The sequence below is a fragment of the Meleagris gallopavo genome, chromosome 4 (assembly GCF_905368555.1).
Source record: "Meleagris gallopavo chromosome 4, MGAL_WU_HG_1.1, whole genome shotgun sequence".
NCBI lineage: Eukaryota > Metazoa > Chordata > Aves > Galliformes > Phasianidae > Meleagris > Meleagris gallopavo.
The window spans coordinates 15,194,971-15,210,655 of record NC_139407.1 but is presented as its reverse complement, the minus strand read 5'-3'; the positions used below and the strand labels follow the sequence as shown (position 1 = coordinate 15,210,655).

At 42.1% G+C, this 15,685-nt stretch overlaps 1 protein-coding gene across 15 annotated transcripts in view; it reads left to right on the top strand.

The window, feature by feature from the left end:
* FAM13A (family with sequence similarity 13 member A) overlaps positions 1–15,685 on the top strand; it is a 115,253-nt gene that overhangs the window by 51,909 nt on the left and 47,659 nt on the right. For 4 of the 15 annotated variants that reach the window (XM_085222261.1, XM_085222262.1, XM_085222263.1 and 1 more), the window contains exon 1: positions 6,324–6,889. The exons of 10 other annotated variants lie outside the window; for them this stretch is intronic. In XM_085222261.1, coding sequence (XP_085078387.1) covers positions 6,339–6,889 — 551 coding nt within the window. In that variant the 5' untranslated portion in view covers positions 6,324–6,338. Of the gene's footprint in view, positions 1–6,323; positions 6,890–15,685 lie in introns of those variants that run through there. One more of the 15 variants, XM_085222260.1, reaches the window with a different exon arrangement.

Genomic DNA, 15,685 nt, shown 5'->3' with positions numbered 1-15,685 from the left:
ATACCAGTCAGTCTTTTTTGCCAAGTCTCAGCCCAGACATCACTTCCTATCACCTGTTTTGTGTGTCAGAAGGGCTCTTGGGGCACTTCTGCAAAGCAAGGATTCCTTTCTGTTATGTCACAAGTCCAAGAAGAGGAGTTATTTCTAGAAGGTTTTCTGGAAGGTAACTTTGCCAGACTGCCTTCCTTGCCAACAGGGAAGGTTGTTTATCTTTCAGCAAAGTAAAAAAAGCCACATTGACCAAGCATGAATTGTGAGCACTGCTCCTCTGCTTTATTCAGCCTCAGCAGTTTGAAGTACCGTACTATTCTGCAAACCCGTAAGCCTCTCCCCTTCTCTCCAATATCATCCCAGCTACTTCTTGGTCTTGAATTCATGTTAATCATCTGACAAGAAAACAGCATCCCATTTGAGAAGCAAAGGGGGTTGGTTCCCCAACAAAGATATAACTGCAAGCTATCTGGACCCTGGATATACCTCAGAAGACCCAACTCATTAGATTAGTTGAGATTTGGAAAAAGCCTACATTGAAAATAATGCAATAGAAGATCAGACTTCTGCTTGTTTACTTGCTTTTCCACGCTTTGGCATTTAAACTAACAGGTGCAAGGGAAGACTCTACTGACCTGCTGTACAGCACACTTTACCCTGTTCCCACAGCACATTAGCTGGCACAGCCAGTCATTACGTGATGCTTTCACTGAAAACCCTTTAGGAACCCTAACCCATCCTCCCCCTTCTCCAGGACGGAGGCCAAAAAATAATTTCTGGGCTATCCCATGGGGTGAGAGTCTTTAGAACAAGTTGAAGCGGCTGGCAGTGGGTGTGGCAGTGCTTACAAAGGACATTGCTGCTTAGTGGAGAGCTGCTACAGCAGCTAACCCAGTGCTCCTGGGAGCTTGGGATGTCCCTTTCTGTGGGAAATGTACTTATGTGCTTATCTCTTGGCTGAGGTGAGGAACTCTGAGAAGTTTCTTTTACTTTCCTCCTTTTCCAGCAAGTTTAAGCAGTCTAAGTATAGGCATGGAGATGCCATCCTTGAGTGAGTGGTCCTTTCCTACTTAGAACTGAAAGTGGTTTTCATTACAATGATAGAATGCATTTGAGACTGTGAAAAGTATGTACTTTGACTCTGCTTTTTTTCCTGTTCATTTCCTTACTACAGCAGTTCAGCACAGAATGCTGAGCAGAGATGTGTTCTATGCTCATTATTTTATACTTTTAGTAGAAATTATGGATTTTTTTTAAGAGATTTTTGAAATGGGTAATTTGGACTATTTATAGGAATACTTCTGTAACAAAGGACCAAACGATCACCCTTTCTCATTAATTATACCCATAGAATCTCATATTATATGGAAAAAGTTAGCCAGAGAGATGAAAACTGAAGTGATTCCCGTTAGTTTGACAGCAGACAATAGTGTCTGCTATAACCCCATCATTTTCTCATCCTCTATAAGTGATGTCTGAATAACTGTCTGCAGTTTGTTGCTGATATTGAGCTCTTTTACTCTGTCTTAACTGGCTAAAAAGCCCAAGGGAGAATCTAGATAAACCACAATATCGACTGATTATATATTAAAATGTGCCAGAATGTTCTCATAATTGATAGCACGTGTCTCATTTGAAGAGAATTAATGGCAGCAGAATCTGCTGATTTATACAGTTTTAGGGTCAAAAGAAAACAAAATAAAATTCCAACAAAATTTCTGCAAGTGAGAGAACCACGGCTCGTTCTGATTTGATTGCCACTTCAATTCAGTTGCTGTGGTTGCAATATGTCATTTGTTTTAGCCTTTCTTTGCCCATTCTTCATTCTAAAATTCCTGTTGGTAGAAAACTCGCCATTTTGTTTGATAATTTGTGTTAGTCATCCTCACTGTTTAAAAATGTCTCATTTCTAGTCATAATTTGTATATCCTTGACTTCCAGCCAATGGATCTCATTCAACTTTTGAGTGGTAGTTCAAATATTAACATTTCCTGCCTGCATACATAGTCTGTTTAATTTGAAAAGCACTAAATGTGTGGGCGTTCGTTTTTGCATTGCCTTTCCAGGTTGTCTCTGAGCACTCTTCAGATTTTCACAACTTGCTTGTGAATGGGAATTCCTGAACTGAACAGAGCCTTCATTAGCAGCCACAATAATAACAAACAGATAAAGAAAACAGCTTTTCCACGTGGCCATCCGTGTTGATGTACACATGAATGTTATTAATTTCTTCAGCAAAATAGTCACTGAGAGCTTGCATTGAAATGCTGCTCTAGGATGACGTTGTATCCCCCTGATAATGCTGAGCATTCCTAATCCCAAATTTCACGCCTATATCACTATATTGAAGTTTGCACACAGCACGCAGACAGAACCACCAGTATTATTTTGTGTTTTATTTCTGTTCATTGATAAAATTAGTAGGCAAGATAGGGCTGGATACTAGCCTTGAAAATTCAGTTAGTACTCACTCACTTTCAGAGGGTTGCCTATTCACTAGATTTTATTTTTGAAAGATTAGTTGCTCTTTCTTGCCATTCCTGCTCTTTTTCCCCATTTGTGCTCTTCTGGGTAGGGTCTATTTAATCATCTGCTTGCTTTGTTTGGAGATGAAAAGCTACAGTTTCCAAATATGGTTTTTATTTACTTGTGTGCATATATGGAATAAGCAAGATACGAATCTTTTGGTCTACAGGAAGTTTTCCAGAGGATTTTGCATTTGTAATTCCTGTTGTTTATAAGCACAGATAATCTTAAGAGAAAAATGCATGTATCGATACAACTATGTGTGTGTAAATGGTGGCATTAGTGGTATTTTGAAAAGTATGTTGTTTAATTTTCAGCCTGTTTAAGATGTGTTTATATGTTTGCTTTTTTGCTTTGCATTACATGTTTCTGCAAGGGAGAAATTATTCATGTACCTTAGTAAGTACTGGAGGAATATATTGGCATTGAGCAGATCTCCTGCACCTTAAATAATGGATGAATTTATCAGGCCAGGCAATTTTTTTTTTTTTCTTTCTTTTAATAATATTTAATTTGTGTATGACAGTGAAGTGAGCCAAGGGATAACTGCTTTGCAGAAGGCAGACACAACCACATCTTCATAAAGTCCATTCACTAAATCAGGTATATTTCCAGTCTGCTGCTACTTTGTTGGTCACAAATTCTCTTCTTCTGTTGCTTTATATGCTGAGAAAGTTACTCATTGTGCAGCAGTGTATGGAAAAGAAAGAAAGAAAGAAAGAAAGAAGAGAAAGCATTTCTATAATGATGATTGATTGGACACTTCCCTTCCAAATGTGTGTTCATTCACTGATGACAGAAGGGAAAGGTGATTATTCATCTTTAGTTCCAGCCAGTATATATACTTTTTTCTTTCTTGAATCTTAGTAATAAATCTTCGAATCAAGTAGTGTGAATCCAGATGGTGCCTTGCCCAGGTGCTAAAGTGTAGTGGCATGTGTTGGCATTCTGGGGAGTTTAATCATTTTTGTTACCATTTGTTATCTGTTTTCCTGAAATAGTCAAAGTACATTAGGGAATGTGGAGTCCATGGAGAGGATGCTGTGCCTGTCCTGAGACCGCTTTGTCACCCACTATGCTAACTTTATTTTCTGGAGCATGATTTTCTGTGGTAAGGTGAGAACTGCAAGGGAATGGTGGCTTCTTTCCATTCTAAGCATTTGATGATACACAGCTGGGATGAGTCCAGGTTTAAAAGCCTCCAGAGGGGATGGAGAAGGGTATGTGGCTGTATCCTCCATATGTTTATTTGGTGGTACCATAAATAGCCTCTGCAGTGAATTGTAGCTGCCAACAAACAATTTTGGCTTTTGAGCAAGCAGTAGGGATGTAAGAATTGCATACAACTTGCAGAAGTTTTGTTTTCCATCTTTGACATGGGAAAATAAATTTAATGAGTACGTACAATCAAATCCCAAACAAAATGTTGCATAATCCCAGGTTTCATGTGTGAGAATCCTGTTTGAATTATGCAAGAGGGCAGGGGGAAGGGTGGTAATCTTTACCTATGTCCAGTAGCAACTTAGTTTTGACATAAAAACATCTGCAGAAGGAAATAGAATTGTTTGAGATAAGATCGCAGTGTTCTGACAGCTTTTATCTGCTTACTGTGTGCCACAAATACATTGCTTGTGGTCTGTATGCATGAATGGCACAGGTGAAGCATTAAGGAATTCTGTGCTGTTTCAGCACGGTGGCAGATTCAGAGGGAACTGATGTAAGGTGGTGAGCACTTTCAGGCTTCCTCCTGCTGTTTGAGGTGCAGGTAGCACTGATGTCACGAGTGGTTGGCCTTTGTGCCCCAAAATACTTCTTAACATTTCACTCCCTTTGATATTGAGAACGTTTCATTGTAATACCTGCAGCTCCTCCAGAAGGAACTTAAACCCTGGGAAAACAGTTACCAGAAGCCCAGCAGATGAATTTTTCATCTTTCGTCTCCTTGTTTTTAGCGGGTATTGAAGCTGCATACCTGTGGGCATGCAGGGAACGGTGTGCTATGATACTACTTTGTCATGATGTTTTCATCAATATTGAAGGTGCAAATAAGGAAAAAGAGGGTAAAACAGGAAGCTCATCAAGGGGACTTGAAAATAAGAGACCAGGAATGGGAAGTAGATTTGACAGTGTAGACGGCACAAGGTGCAGTGAGCAATGTCAGTGTTCTTCCAGGGCATCTGGTTGGTCTTACTACAGTGCCAGCAACTGACCGTCACTGATGCTAATTCATAAATTAATATTTCTGGTGATTACAATGTCTCTTTTTGCTAGTGAATTTTTTGTTGTGGATGTTAGTTAGTTTTAAGTTCATTTATACAAGCAATTACATGGAAGGTGAAACAAAATAGCTAGGAAATAAACTGAGAGCACAGCAGCTATTAGAGTTATACCACTTGGATTTGTTCAGTAAGCTAAGCTACTCCGGAGAACCTGCTTCCTTCTCTACGTACATGGGTCCTTAATAAATGTATTTTTTTTTTTTAAACTAGCATTCTCATGGTAACATTCAGTTTACAGAAGTGTAATAAACTTCTATAAACTGTGAGTGTATAAAAAAAAGGCTGGCCAGGAAGGGAGTAATTTGATTTATCATCAAACTGTGAAACACTACAAGGTGCTTTTGTTTTATACTGAAGCACTTTTGTCTATCAGAGCAGAATCTTTCTTGCGTGATTTGAGTTGTTTAAGCCCGCTTACAGCACATTTAATTTAACAGGAAGTCACGAAGATATTCATTTAATTGACATAGATAAGAGCAGGCCAGATCTCTGATGGCAGAGTGCTTTATCAGCATTGCTGACTTTCCAGAAAAAATAGGGGCCCTTTGCTGTGCCTGGCATGACTGTGCTGCAGCAGAGCAGGCTTGTGCTGAGGCAGTGGGCAGAAGCATTACTAATGCACTTCTCCCAGTGAGCCTGCTGACAGAAGCAAATATTAAACAGTTCAGCATATTGAAGCAGAGCCACTTCTCAGTTGACTTCCGTGTTTCCAGTCCATGCCACTGCTTTCTGAGGTTGCAGCTACCTGCTGCTTTTGCATTGAAGATACAGAACACTCCTGCCTCCTGCTGAGAAAGGACAAGATCTGTTAGACACCCCTGCAAAATGTCCTGTTAATCTGTGAATGCCTGCAGTTTCTCTAGAAAGCTGCTGTGGCTCTCGCATCATTCTCACGACCTACATCTGTGTGGAAACCATAAATGTCCAGATACTAAGCCCTTGCCACAGCTTTCCCCCAAACCAGTGCCAGTCCTCCCTGGTCTGGCATTGGAGGTGGATGTGTTTTTTATATGGACTTGAATTTTAGAAAATTGGCATGTCTGGTTGTATGGGAATTAACCACTGGGTTTTTACCATCTAAAATGGTGAAAGGCTTCATTCTCTTGTGCCCCCTCATCAGTTTGGGATTCTCCTCTGATTCTGATAAAATAACATAATTCAAGCAGAAGTGTTTGTTTGATGCTAGAGAAAGTTGAAGGTGATTCCTTGGATTTTTTTGGGCAGAGGAGGTTCAGAGGTTAAACATAAGACATTGGGTGTGCCCCTTTAGAATCCATCAAAGGTTTCAGTGCAAGACCTTGCAGATTTTTTGCTGTGTGTTTTCCAAGGCTGCTACGTCACGGAAGAACTGGAATGTGGCATACCATTGCACAGTGTTCTTTTCCACAAATTTCTACCAGACAAAATGGTTTGATTCATTGTTTCAGAGCAGTGTTTGGTCAGCGGCCACTGATAAGTAAGAGAGAGTAGTTCTTGAGGCTGCCCCTCAGGGAACATCAATAATGTAAGTTCTGCTTCTACAATGCTACCATTTAATTTCAAATGATAAAGAGAGCATCCTCATACACTGAAGGAGTGCGTGCCGGCACAGCAGTTCAAAGAGGCAATTGCTGCTTTGGTCAGTTGGAGAGCAGGAATAACCCAAACTGTGATAACAACGTTCGTCTCGTGAGAGTGAGCAACTTATCCCGCTCTGGGATACGGCATCCACACAGAGCTCTACCCCCCGGCGCGCGTTCCTACGGGCATGCAGGGCTGGGGCGAGGCCCGTCCCGCCGGCAGCTCTCCCACCCACGCCGCAATGCAGCGGCGTTTCCAGGCCCCGGTCCTTCACGCGGGCTTCGCCTCGCCTCCTCCGGCGCGGTGCCACCTATGGGCAGGCCTGGCGGCGAGCGGGGGCCGGGCCGGACCGCTCCGCAGCGGGGCGGGCCTCGGGAGCACCAACCCGCGGCCGGCGGCCCCTCGCCCCTCCCCGGGGCCGGGCCGAGTCGCCGGCTCCCCGCGGCCAGGCGCTGCGGGCGGGCGCGGCCGGCAGAACGGCGGTGGAACAGCCCCATGGCCAGCATGGCCTGCGAAGTCATGCCCCTGCAGAGGTACGTGTCCGGCCGGCTGCAGGGGGAGCCAGCCGTGCCGAATGAGTTAGCGAGGCGCTGGGGGGGAGTGCGTAACGAGGGGCTGCGGGTGAGGGAGGCTCGGCATGCCCGCGGCTCTCCCTATGGAGCTGCGCGGGGTTGGGCGGTCCGGCCCGGCGGAGCCCCGGGGCGCGAACCCCTGGGGTTGTCGCACACGTAGCGCGGTCTGTCCGCGCCTCGAAAACACGGCAGAGAGGTTCGGTTTTTGGAAGAAGGCGGCTGTTTTGTTTGCCCGGCGCTGGGACACGCCTCCCTTCAGCACCAGCTGTGAGCGCGGAGCTGCGCCGGCGTGTGCCGTGCGGGAACGGATGGCTGCGGAGAGGTGCTGGCACGGCAGCGCCCGGAGCCGGTCCAGGGCCGGGGGCAGCGTGCGCCGGGCTTCAGCGAGACCCTGCGTGGATTGCGATGCGTCTTTTACTTCTCAGCATCACGCACGCCTCTCTGCCGCAGGGCGAGCGCCTATCTCCGCAGCCTGCAGAGCGGTCCGTAAGTGCTTCGGCACGCCTTTTCAGCACCACGGCCGTGCCGCTTCAGCATAGCCGTGAAGTTGCTGTTTATTCGTAAAATAACAGCTGGGATTGCTGCCCAATCTGTTGTTACCTTGGTGTCCTCTGCAGATGGATGTGGAGAAAGTCTGTTCTGCAGAAACGCTGTTGCGGAGTTCGTTTCGTGTTCATGAATGCAGAGAAGTAGAAGTGCAGTTTAAATGTCTTAAAGAAGCAGTCATAGCCCATCGTGCCTATTTGCAGGGCCAGCTCACGTCATATTTTTAACCATTTTGTGTTCCAGATCCTCTGGCTACCGTACACAGAGGCAGAACAAGTGGTTGTTACCGTGCTCTCAAATGCATGTATTCAGTCCAGGGGGAGATAAGTTTCCCAGGACAGCCTTAATTAAACACTTTGGGGTTTGTTGTTGCAAGGGTTAACCCTTGGTCAATTAGAAGTGCACGCTGCTTCAAAAGTGAAGATTGGTATCAACTCCCATTAAAACTTAATCGTGGTATAGAGTTATCAGGATTTTGTAGTTAAAAAGAAATAGTATATGTATAGTATTGTATGCTAATATAGTATATTAGTATATGTACACTGTATTTCTAGCAGCTAATATTTATTTGTTTGTTTGTTTTGAGGTGAAGCACAGGCTCCCAAATCCCTTTCCAGCAGCATTCTGCAGGTTGCACATTTCCCCATTCTTTCTCTGAGAATGTTGTCTTCTCCTTGTTGAGTGCATCTTTTTGCTGTTGCTCTGGGGCTTTTTTTCTGCTTCAGGAAGGTAGAGCCTTGGCAGTCTGTATGGTTCCTTGAGACAGGTAGAGCTGCTGTTGCACTGATGCCTGGCTGTGCACAGTGTCCACTGCCTGGCTCCAATGCAGATCTACCACGTTGTCTGTAAGCTGTGAGTCTGTCTACCTGAATGTCACATCACGTGCTTGTATAGAGCCGTATGCACTATACCGTGTCATTTTATTCTTTATATAGATGTCTGTGGAATGGCACGTGAAGGGACAGTGTAGCCAGCTGCGAGGGAGTGACAATAGGGCTTCAGGGTTGTGTTTCATTGCGCAGGAAAAGGCAGAAGGCCAAATGTATTGAACTCTTTCCTGAAATAGGTACTGTGTTGCCTAAGTACTGTAAAAGGTACCTTAAGTGGCACTCTGGTTGAGTTCCTGATTTTCCAATAAACCTCTCCACAAGCAATTGTCTCTTTTGTTACTAATAGATTACTGTGTTTTCTGAATGGCACCTAGCTTGGTTTAGTAACCTGGATTCCTAGTTAGAGCATTAGTAACACTGTTAATGTTTGTTTGAGTTCGTTTACTCTAGCTCAGTGTGTTGCAGGTTTAACAAAAGCCATGTGAAGCTGAAACCTGTGGCTGCCTTTCGCAGTTGCATCTGTCAGTTTCTGTAGGAGATAAGAATCCAGGTACATGCTGAGGCCTTGGTTGTGTCCAGTGGTTCTCTTGCTTTGCACTTTGCTCAAATTGATGGCTAGGAAAAATGAAGCCATCACAAATGTTTCTTTATTTTGCATCTGATAGAAGTAGGGGAGTGTGCCTGGTCTGTTTCTCATTTGTACAACAGCAGTTGTCTGCATGGGCTGCCTCGTATGCAGCCAGTGTTGGGGTTGTGGAATTCACCTAAGTGCTTTGTTTCCTTGGACTCTTTCACAAATACAGAATATTTTAGCCCGAGAACACATCTCTGTTCCGCTGCACTTTATTTCATTTTGTAGTGGAAGCTGTATTCTTTCAAACAGGTTGGGGAATATGTCTGTGTATAAAGCTGTATTGTAAATAAGTCTGAGCCTTTGGACTTTGTTATCACTTTCTTTCCAACGTACTTGGAGCATTTTACAAACACCGTTGAAGTATGTTCTGGAATATCCCCTGCTGAGAGCAGAGGGAACTTGTCAGGTGTGTTTGCTTGGTTTTCTGGTGGTATAATTAAGATAACTTCAGTCCGGTCGTTCTCTTCTTCCTGAATGAAGATAGTGGCCATAGCCTCTGACAAAATGCTGCATAAACTTTTGGCCTTCCAGGCTGACCTTTAATCAGTTGGGTTCTGTCTTTTCCCAGCTCTGAGTTTGCTGTGTGTAGAAGCCCATGGGTTTTCCTGGCACCACCAGATGGGTGGTGGATGGGCCTCTGGCTGAAAAAGGAAACAGATGTGGAAATTTTTTGGTGTTTGCTTCTATGGTGCCCACTCGATTAAGCAAGAAAATGCGAATATTTACTGAAAAAAAAATGAGCTGCTCGATAACTTTATTTGAGGCCCGAGAGCTTTTAACAAATAGTGCTGAAACAGAAATCACTGGTTACCTAGTAACAGTTCTTAACCATTATAATGCAGCAGGTATGCATGCATTATGCATTTTTACACTTAAATTCTGAGAAAAGGTGAGGCTTTGGCTGGTATGCACCTTCTGCCTCTTTCTGACCCATTTTCTAGTTTTATCCTATTGAGGACTGTTGCCAAACCACAACAAGAAGAAAAGACGCTGCCCTGTCTTTCATAATAAGCCCCAACTAGTTTAAGAAATAAAACAATAAAAGCAAGCTGTTTAACATTGACGTCATTTTATAAAAGATAAACATATTTGCAATCCAGGAGGATAGTGAGTAGAAAATAATTATACAAAATTATGCTGTCAGCCATTCCCTTGGATTCAGATATGTTAATATAAATTTAAAATCAGCCTCTTGCTTGCGGTGGCATTTATGAGCAAGAAGTTCTGCCCATTTCATCTTGCCGTGGGATAGCCTGTACTTCCCTGGTGTTGCTTCAGAGTGAGATAGCGTGTGTCACATGCCTTCAGTCCATTTCTTTTCAGTTCAGGCTGTGTGCCTCAACCTCATTCTCCCCTCACACACAGACTGCACAGTTATACCTGCGGATAGTGTAGTATATTGTCAGTGCGTATGGCTGTACGCATGCTAGCTTTTCCTACATTTGAAAGCTCCCACTCTAGGCTTGGGTACCGATGATTTAACCTTTGCAGTGGCAAATGGAATAAGTAGAATGTACTCCTCAGATGTGTGAGAATGCTCTTTCATATTCACCTCAGCTTGTCTTTATAATATTGGCATGTTGAATGCCAGATAAAACGGGACATAGAAGCTTGTGTTGTTTTCCACTGCTCTGCAGTCATATTGCTGTACTGTGATCTTGCTGTGATCTCTCAACTTGGCTGAGAAACCTGATGAATAAACTGCTGAGGGGAAGATAGAACGATCCTTTGGAGATGAATGTTTAAGTAATTTTTTAAGATATTTTGCAGAGCGTGTGAATTAAGAATAAATAAGCCAATCTATAAGCCTATATTTTGACATTTTGCATTTGAATATCTTAAGTTTAAGCTGGTACTTCAGCATGACCTTAACTTAAGCATGGTTGGATATAAATGTAACTGCTGGAAGACTGGAGATAAATACCCAAAATGATACATTATATTTTTGATCATAACAGTCTTCAGAGAAAATGAAAATGTTTGCATGGAAATGGCTGTCACAAGGAAATGGCTGTACACATTTCTTAGTGCTATCCCATAGCACTGTACTGTATACTGCATTTCTCCTCCCCCGCCTTCTAATAGGGTGGCATTACTCAACAATTGATGATAAATGCTGCTTTTAATGATGACTATCACGTCACTGCAATGTTATCATATTTGATTAAATTTATGGTTATTCGCTCATTAGAGATGATCTTATTCTTCTTTTGCGTGACATGCCTCAGCACTTGCTTTATATGCAGCAAGTAGCTTATATTCCCTTCTATTTCCCATGTGCAAAAATATTACCTTTTACCCACTGTTGTGAAGCACAAACTATGGTAAGTCACTCTAATGAAAAATGTACACAATAAATGTTCATGACACATTCCATCTTGGATTTGTCACTAGCTTGAAATAAGTTTTATGGGAAAGTAACTTGGGGGAGAAAGAGAAATGTTGAAGAACGCATGAATAAGTGGAGATGTTGAGCAGATTGTACTTCTGTGACATCAAAATTGGGAGTTCCTTGAAGTTTTTTTTAGTGCTGTTAATGATGAATATCAAAATCAATAAATATATAATATTGTTAAAATCCCTCAAATTGCAAAAATGGCATGTCTTTTGATGCCAGGTGACATGGTGGTTCTGAGTGGTAAGAAGAGGACAAAAAGTTTCGAGTTGTAATAAGTGACCCAAGTTTAGCTTTCCTCCTTCTTCTCTCAGAAGCTACATTATCTTCTGATATGGTTAGTAATTTAATATTACCCAATTTTCAATGGCCTTTTGATTGATCACATTAAAATTAGAAGCAGCAATCAAATTGCCTGAGAAAAGTATTCTCACTAAAAAATAATTAATTTCTTTTGAAGTCCAGATTTGTTGTAGTGGAGTAGAAAGAACCATTCCTTTATCTAACTTTTGAGGACAGAACAAATAGAGCCTATGGTGGGGCTGTAGGAAAACATGACCTTGGCTGAACAACATGACCCTGCCAGTGTCTTGGTCCTTCATCTCTGGTGCAAAATGTTGACATTTGAGTCAAAGTACATTTTCAGGACTGTAGAAGTTACACGTCTTTTTTATTCAACTATATGTGCCATGTAACTTTTGAAAAGAAATGCAGGGTAGGAAAGCAATGTTTGCTTTACAATAAGAGTAATGCAGTGCCAGGAAATGAGGATGGAAGAATTGCTGAGAATTAGTAGCAAGTAAAATAGGACTCTTAAAACCTTGAAGGAGTGGGGGGGGGAACATTCAACAACCTACTTGTTTATAAAAAGTCAATAAAGCCCTCTCTAAAATCTGTATTTGTGAAGCTGCATGAGTGATGAGGTGATGGGGATGGGGAGGGGAGGAAGAGGAAGTCCACTCATTTAACTGCTAGGCTTCACCAAAGCTTTCCTATTTCCTACTTTACAGGCAGAAAGAATGCCTTGCATAAATGCTGGCATTTATACACAGGCCTTAAAAGCCTAAGATGAGCTAAACAAACTGGAGGATGATACTGGCATTCTTTCCAGTCTGACAAACTTTTCTGTTAGCTCACTGGGGATCACAAACATAACAGTATTACTCCATTAGCAGTAAAACAAACTCTGAAAGAAAGTAACTTCTATTTTCTCTTTCAATGTAGTAGGATTGATTTTTTTTTTTTACCTTTTATTTTTTTTTAGCAAGAAGGGAAGGTTTTTAGGTATCCATAGGAGTGTGAGAAATTGATCTCCCACATACTGCATTAAAAAGCAATCCATTTTGGTTTAATCCCTTCACTTAGAGGAGCTGTATTTATGTCTGAGAAGAAGGCGACAGCTATATTTGGCATTCACCTGCCTGGCCAACTTAGCTCTAGTAGTTGATAAAGTAGCTGACGTATTTCTTTTTTAATTATTTTATCCTTTCTCAAGTGTATTCAGTGACTTCTGACCATAAAACACATGTTTTTAAAACAAATACCTTCTGCTTCTCAAATGGATCAGTTCTTCACCAGGCAAGGGCAGATATTCAGACCGTATAGGAGGTGCACTTCTGAAATGACTTGCATCCTCCTTACTGTGGACAACTGACTTGGTTTTACCAGGTCAGATATGAAGTATTTCTTTCTTCAAAGATAACTGAAGATGAATTACACAGCCTAAGTAAAGTACAGGTGAATGCAGAGTATAACTTTATGACTTGGCATTTTTTCTTGAAAGGACACAGTAAATGTTGGAAAGGTCTACCTAGTAGTATACTAATAAATCCCCTTTAGTACAAGGTGCACTAAAAATGAGCACGCAGTTGTTTCATTGTTGGTTTATTTTAATAAGCATTGTGATGATGAGTAAGAATCCTGCAAGGAAGATTTTAAACCAATTTCTAGCCTGTTTATTGCATAATATCAACAGATGATCATTTATGATTCATATCTTGTACATTCTTGTTTGCTTGCCTGTCTCTTATATCACAAACCATGTGATTAGATATACACAGATTTAAAACCTTTCACACATTTTTTCGTTTCTTTCTCTAAACTTAGCTGTGCTTGTGTGTATAACGTAAGCACATCCATTTATTATCTTACCACATTAATACTTAATTATTTCATAAAGTACGTTAATCAAAATAGAATCCTTGTGCAGGCTGTGATTGCAGTAAGGCCTACTGATCTAACATCTAATTGGAGGGATTCTGATTGTGGAATAGCTGGTTAAAATCTGTTCATGATTTACACAGCTCTGATTTTCCAGCTTGCACAGAGGAGTTGCCTAAGGAGTATGAAGTTAGGGAAGGATGCTTATGGTGCATTGTTTAGAGTGATTGAAGGGGGGAAATGGATAACTTGCTTTGCTCGGATGTGAAAGGTCTTTTGAAGTTAATTTTTTCTTTGTTTTCCTTAAAAATCTGTATGTTGATGATTTCATCCTGGATGCAGCTACGTATCTGCTGCATGTATAAAACTGTAAAGCACTACAGTTTCTCTCCCCCCCTTTCCCAACCCTCAGCTAATGTTCGTAAGATATTTATTGTTTCTCAGTTGCTTTGTATGCATGGATAATGATTTTTGTTTAGCTTCAAAATACCTAAACTTGTGGAACAGTGATCGCTCTTCCTGTGGGAGAAGAGGAAGGAAGAGCAAGAGGTTTCTGAGTCCCTGCTGAATGCTACTGCTACATCTGATCTATTATGCAACTAGTTTGGAGTATGACTAAAAGGAAGTTGTTTGGGCTTTTTCAGTATCATTGTGCTTCTGTGACCTGCAAGTTAATTGCAAACCATGAGATACAGAAGGGTTTTTACATTGGTAAAGGTGGGTTTGACAGCTACTACTTGTACATGAAACAGCATTTCCTGTGGTCGCTGGGAGTTGTGTGGTTTGGTAGAAATCCTGATAGCTCTGTAGACTTTTCTCCTGATATGCTTTATTTTTCATGTTATATGGGCACCAGTGGGACTTGCTTGCATTCAGATCACAAGGACAGCCATTGCCATGAATTTCGCAAAACACTTATCAGCAACTGTGTGAGTTTAAAGTAGCTTAAAAAAAAATGCTTTTTATATTCTGTTTTTGCTAAATTAAGAGATCAGCTTATGCATACAAGTTGAGAGAGTGCAAGCCATCAAGGGAGAGAGCCTGGCTCTGGAAGAGGCTCCTATCTATGTCCATGTCATCTTCTGGAAGGCAGCCCTGTGGTATATTTGCATGTTCTCTTCTCTTCTCCTCAGCAGTCTCAAACTCATAAGTATTTCTCACAAAGATGCTCCGGGCATTCCTTAGCTTTTAGGCAGGCCACTGTGCTACCTCCCTGGTTGCAGCAGCTTTCAGCCTGTCTGACCATCATCATTTCTCAATAGCAGCCAGCTGTAGCTTGCTCAAGCAGCTTAAGACAGGCTTGTGGAAGCTGTAGCATGGCCTTCAGCAGCGGCCATGCTTTTGGTGGTCTCAGAGAGCTGCTGAAAACCACTCAGTCACTGTTGTGTTAGAGAGGCCTTGCAAGCTTAGACAGACTGCGCTGATTTTGGAAGCTACTTCTCTTCCTTCCACTCTATGGCATTCTCTGTTACCCTCGAGGCTTTTCTTGAGGCCTCCAGTGGTCTGCCAGTGTGACACGGTATCACAGTGAATAGGAGGGTCTTTTCTATAGATGTCTCTAGCTGTCTATGTACAAATCCATGCTATGGTGGGGAGTAAAGCAACACAGTAGAAACCCCTGTGATTTCTCTGTTGTACAGCTTGCTTGTACTTTTCTCTCTGTCTGCCTTTCTGGCCTTTCTGATCCCGCCACCTCCCTTCTCCTGGGATAGATTTAGCATTCATATTTGTGAATCTGTTATAACATTGGCTGGATTTGAAATGAGCCACGGTGAAATCTGCCTCAGGCTATATTCACTGTGAGAGCACAGTGCTTACCTGGCTCTAGGCCAGTTTCAGCTCATCTTGCTTAGACAGCTTCCTCCTGACTCAGTGGAAGCTGCAAAATGTGTGTGTGAGCATTTCATCTCTTAGCTACAAAACCCGTGGTGATGTTCCTTTGGCTTTTATTCTGTGTTTAGAGAAGCTTTTCTAGACTGATAAATAAAATGCTTTGAAAGTTGAGAGACAATTGGACTCAGGCCATGCTCTCAACAAATATTCGGGTTTGATTTTCTTCAGATCTCTTGAAGTTGGTCAGAGTTTCGGACAGTCAGTGCGCCCAAGTGACTTGAGTGCAAAGCTGAGTTCATCTCACCCAAAGCATTCTTGAATATTCTTTCATCCTCTGAATAAACTGAAAAGCAGTGAAA